The sequence below is a fragment of the Pterocles gutturalis genome, unplaced genomic scaffold (genome assembly GCF_000699245.1).
Source record: "Pterocles gutturalis isolate BGI_N339 unplaced genomic scaffold, ASM69924v1 scaffold31304, whole genome shotgun sequence".
Taxonomy (NCBI): Eukaryota; Metazoa; Chordata; class Aves; order Pterocliformes; family Pteroclidae; genus Pterocles; species Pterocles gutturalis.
In genome coordinates, this window is record NW_010136731.1 from 1 (window position 1) to 5,687 (window position 5,687).

A 5,687-nucleotide genomic window follows, 5' to 3' on the forward strand; every position below is an offset into this window, starting at 1 on the left:
GCGCCGCGTGGCCTGCGCCGACTTAGTGGCGTGATGTGTCGGGTGTTGCTGCTGCGGAGCTGAGTTTGTAAGTTTTGCCAGTCGTCATGAGGTAAGCGGTCATTGGTGCTGTGGTGCAAGAGGCTTGTAATTCTTATAGGTGTAGTCTTTGTAAGTTCTGGAATCATTATTAGCTCACCTGGTTTGGCTGAATGAGCCTAATTTTACCTTTTTTTTTTTTTTTTTTTCCTTAGCTGGGATGGAAATTCTACGATGCAGATGATTATCACTCTCCAGAGAATAAAAAGAAGATGGCAGAAGGGATACCACTAAACGATGAGGTACCTTGTATAAACCCTGAAAGAACAGGCATCAACACATTTATCTTCGTAACCTCTGGCACATCGTGTTAAAGCAGGTTGGGCTTTACATAGACTAGGCTGACTGTAAGCGTAGGCTAAATTTATAGGTCTGCAGCTGGCAAGAGGGCAGCTGCCTGTATTACAAAGGATTCTGCATTTAAAAATAGCACATCAGATTGTGCTTGGTACCTCACAAGGGGTTTGATGCTGACTCAGGATTTGTCAGAAGTCTCTCCTTCTACATCAATATACAGAATTGCAGATTTCGATTACATGTTGCTTCTTTGAGTTAAATAAATGAAGACAGGCAAATGTCTCTACTGAAGTACATTTTATCACTTTCAGGTACTGCAGTGATTAAGCCACAATCTTCTGTTTTATATGCCCCTACATAAAATGCGCTTCTTTCCCTTCAGCCTGTTCTTCAGCCTAAACAGATAAAAATGATCAAGTTTAGTTTTACAATACTTGGGAATTCAGAGACTTGAGTAAATAATAAAAATTACATGGCAACGCATCTTGAACTTTTTCTGGTAAGTCTCTAGAAAAGCTGAACTAGGTGGTTCTTCAAAGCACTCTCTGTATGCTGAAAATAATGTTCTAGATTCTTGTTAAAACCTGAATGTTTCCCTAGTGGTTGGAAGTTCATATAAGCCGATATGTCATCTAAAGCAGCATTGCACAGCTGAATGACTGAACCATTGGTGTATGGTGCCCAGCAAGAGTGCAGCATCTCTTCTGAAACACCAGAGAGGCAAAATTGTGGGGTTGCTCTTGAATGCCAGTGGGAAGTTATTCTGTAATGACAACAACTTGAAAATGTTGCAATTATTTGTCCATTTTATCATTTGTTGTGCTCACCCAGCAGTAGGAGCATTGAAAGATGAATTGTGAGCAGTTGTTTAGTGCTCAATAGGTATGACAAAAGTTTGTGGGAGCTTAAAATTTAAAATAAAATTATGAGAAGCTGATCCATCACTCACATTGTGTTTGCCTAACTGCTCAGCAAAGGTTTTGCAAAATTGTGGCTATGATTGCATTTTTTTATGATTGCTACTGACATAAAACCGATGTAATTAAGTTATTGCAGATAACTAAATTTAGATCTGTCTGTTTATGAAAGCCTCAACTTTGAACCAAAGCATTGTCCGTGTATGCCAAGATAATAGGGAAAAAGAAATAACAATTCAGGCTGTACATTTGAATCGTATAATATAAGCAAGAGAGAAGTTGACTGTCTTTCAAAGGTCTACAAGGTGCATGTGACACATAAATACATATTATTTCCATCAGATATTTGTAGGTACCTGTAAAATAAAAAGTACCATCCCACTAAAAACCATCTTTTTGATAATATGCCTAGCACTTCTCGTTAGCCTTCAGGCAGTGGTAGCAAATCTACATTAGGAAGAAAGAGAATCAAAACTGAACTTGCTGTACAGTTTAATGCTAATTTCCATCCCTAGTCAAATGCTCTAGATGTTAGAAGCAATTGTTTCAAATAAATTTCACAAACAATTTTGAACTAATTTGTTTTCTTTCTAGGACAGGATTCCCTGGCTTTGTGCATTGCATGTTATACTACGGAGGTAAGAGAACATCTAGCTTTAAAGAGTTTGGGATAAAGACAAAAAAAGTACCAAAAGTATTTTCCCCATTGCATTCCAAAGCAGAAATGTATGTAGTAGTGTAAAAACATTCTGCAGGTAGTAAAGCTATTCTGTTTTTACTAATCTAAGCTCTTTTAATTGCTGAGGGTGAGATAATCCCTGAAAATTCTTGGGAAAGCTGTTGGTTTTCTGCTGTCTATGTAAACGTAATTTCAAGGATCTAGTTCAATAATAAATCTGCCATTAGCTACTTGCAAAGGATATAACCAGAGAATACATCAGTAGTGACAGTAGGATGAAATTTTGTAAAATATTGTTAGTTTGAGTAAGATATGGTGTCAAGTTTGCTTGACACCACCTCCCATAAGATCCTCGGAGAGGAGCTGGTGGAAGTAAGGGCTGGATTAGCAGACAGTGAGGTGGGTTGAAACCTGGCAGAACACACAGGCGCAGAGGCTGGTGATCAGCAGCACGAAGTCTAGCAGGAGGCCAGTAACTAGCCGTGTACCCCAGGGATCCATACTGGGTCTTGTCCTGTTTAACATCTTCATTAGTGACCTGGATGATGGGGCAGAGTGGACCCTCAGCAAGTTTGCTGATGACACAAAACTGGGAGAAGTGGCTGATCCAGAGGGACCTTCACAGGTTGTAGAAATGGGCTGAGAGGAACCTCGTGCAGTTTAAGAAGTGCAAAGCCCTGCCCCTGGGGAGGAACAACCCCAGGCACCAGTGCAGACACTGGGAGACCCAGCTGGAAGACAGCTTTGCAGAAGAGGACCTGGGGGAGGCTGTGGTGAACATTGAACACAGGCCAGCAATGTGCTCTTCTGGCAAAGCAGGCCAGGAATATCCTGGGCTGCATTGCACAAAGAATTGACAGGAGGTCAAGGAAGGCAGTCCTTCCCCTCTCCTCAGCACCAGTGAGGCACCCCTGGAGTGCTGTGTCCAGTTCTGGGCTCCCCATTACGAAAGAGACATGTACATACTGGAGAGCATCCAGCAATGGGCCGTAGAGACGGTGAAGGGACTGGACCATCTCCCAAATGAAGAAAGGCTGGGAGAGCAGGGAGTGTTTAGCCTGGGTTTACACAGTGGCTGTTGCTTGTGAGCGTACCTCAATGGAGTATGGGTTAATTCTTTGAGAAATTTCTCTGGATTCCTATGCTGGACCCATTGCTTTATGTTACATGCTAGCCCAAGGCCACTGCCCAGCTACAGAAACTTTGCAAAATCAAGTATACTTTAAAAGAGCTTAATGCCAATGTTTAATTACTAGTACTTATAAGTAGCTGAGGCTGGCATTGGCATACCTAGGTGATAATAGCAGGTATTATAAGTTCTTATTTCCCTGTGAACCAAAATCTGATGAATGTAGCATGATTTTTAAATAGGTTTATTCTTAATTTTCATTTGATTACAGAATATATTTTCTTAGGCAGGCATTTCAGCCACTCTTTATAGAGACAACTAGTTCTGGTTTTGCTTCTTGGTGGAACAGACACACCCATGGTTTTATGCTTGCTTTATTTTAAGAAACCTTGCCAGTAAAAAATACAAGTGCAAGGCATTAATTTACCTGCATCCAATCCCTGTTTAACTTGAAGTGAGCATATATATGGTGCTGCCAATGAGTATGGTTACAGAAAACATAAAATTTAACAGTAGAGTTAAATTTGAGACAGTGAAAACAGGTGTTGGAAGTACACCTGCATATATATTTAAGAACAGAGCTCTGTACTGTTTAGCAGCCACTTTAGAGAGATTAGTGTAATGATTTTATAGAAAATGGATGTGAGTTTGCATGGCTATTCAATTGCTGCTGTTCTCAGCAATTAAGGAAATTATCATGATACTTTCCTTCGCTAGAATTGAATTTATTTTAAGAAAGAATAGTGGCTAATAAAGAAGGTCCCCAGGACCGAGATTTTACCGGGAGGCTGGCTAGCCTTGTCTCACTTTCAAATCACATCTGTACTTAGATTGGAAATTTGGTTTCAAAATCCTGTCAAAATGAGAAAAAAAAATTCCACTACTCCCAAGGCTGTCCTCTGCAAGGATCTAGGGCTTGTCTCCCTTGTTATGCAGAACTAATGAGCCATTTTGTTATACCATATTGGGACGTATTTTTTTTTTCTTTTTTAACAGAGAAGACTCATTTAGACAAGATGCAATTCTGGCCTGTTCTGCACTGAAGAAGATGTATAGGCATGTGTTAGTTAGTGGCACATCTGCAATTGAAAGCAATCAGCCAGAGCAACCAGGAGAAAACACAGCACTGAGGATCCTCTTTGTTCATTTGGATGGGCCTACAGATGTCATTGCTGGCCGCCTGGAGAAGAGGAGAGGACATTTTATGCCACTTGAACTTCTCAAGTCCCAGTTTGATACTCTGGAGCCTCCTAGTGCACCAGAAAACTTTATTACCATCAGTATAGAAAAATCTCTTCCTGAAATAGTGCTGGAGATTGAGCATGCCATTTTTCAGGGTGAGGCTTTTCTAGAATAAGTTTCTGAATTACACATATAGAAATTCCCTTAAGGATATCAAGGGTATGAAACAGTGTTTTAACTTTTAAAATTATTATTAAATCAAAACAAATTATTTTTCCTGATAATTAACTGGATTGCAATGTTAAGTGCTAGTTTACTACTGTCGGTATCTTTATCATGGCTCTGTAAAAGTCATACAAGATGAAATTTTCAAAAACTGTCAACTTTTTAAACGCTTTACCAATAAAGTTAAAACTCCCATTTTAGGAAGAGCCTGCTTTTGAAAATCCTGCCAAGGGTCACACACAGTAATTTAATTTCTTCATTTTAATTTTTACTCTGCCAAACATGGAGATGGGCACATCTGTTATTGAGTGATTAAATAATTTACAGCTGTGTTAGAAACAATATATTTGTTTTTCTAGAAGTGTAAGAGGCAGGAACATGCATAATGAAATTCTGTGCCTGGCACTACTGCTCTTTTGCTGCCAGATTTTCAGCAAGTTGGAGCTTCTGTGTTTGTGTCCTTGCTAAAGTCACCAGAGCACTGGTGACTCCATGAGAGCTTTTGTGAACTCTTATTGTATGCACTGAACACCAAGCTGAAAAATGTGAGAAAAAAGGTGGTGGTGGTGAGGCAATATACAAAATATAATTTTATGGAAAGCTTAAGAAAGGAAGGAAGGAGGGGAGGGAGAGAGGGGAAGAAAAGGAAAAGAAAGAAGAAAAAGAAAGAAAAGAAAGAAGAAAGAAAGAAAGAAAAGAAAAAGAAAGTTAGTTTTAACACTGTACCACACAAGGTCCTGGTGGCCAAGTTGGAAAAATATGGATTTGATGGATGGACCACCTGCTGGATAAGGAATTGGCTGGATGGTCACGCTCAGAGACTTGCGGTCAACGGCTCAATGTCTGAATGGAGACTGGTGACGAGTGGCGTTCCTCAGGGGTCAGTACTGGGACTGGTGCTATTTAACATCTTTGTCAGTGACATGAACAGTGGGATTGAGTGCAACCTCGTCTGCTGACGACACCAAGCTGTGTGGTGCAGTTGACGTGCTAGAGGGAAGGGATGCCATCCAGAGGAACCTGGACAGGCTTGAGAGGTTGGCCCGTACCAACCCCGTGAAGTTCAACAAAGCCAAGTGGGCCAAGGCAATCCCAAGCACAAATACAGGCTGGGCAGAGAATGGCTTAGAGAACAGCCCTGTGGGAAGGACTTGGCGGTGTCAGTAGATGAAAAACTGAA

At 40.6% G+C, this 5,687-nt stretch overlaps 1 protein-coding gene across 1 annotated transcript; it reads left to right on the forward strand.

Annotated features, from left to right (window-relative positions):
- Positions 1-237: 237 nt before the first annotated feature.
- Positions 238-4,457, forward strand: IDNK (idnK, gluconokinase homolog (E. coli)). The gene is made up of 3 exons (XM_010082419.1): positions 238-320; positions 1,887-1,930; positions 4,097-4,457. Exons 1-3 carry the CDS (start codon positions 291-293, stop codon positions 4,455-4,457), a joined length of 435 nt encoding a protein of 144 aa, XP_010080721.1. The 5' UTR covers positions 238-290.
- The last annotated feature ends 1,230 nt before the right edge of the window (positions 4,458-5,687 follow it).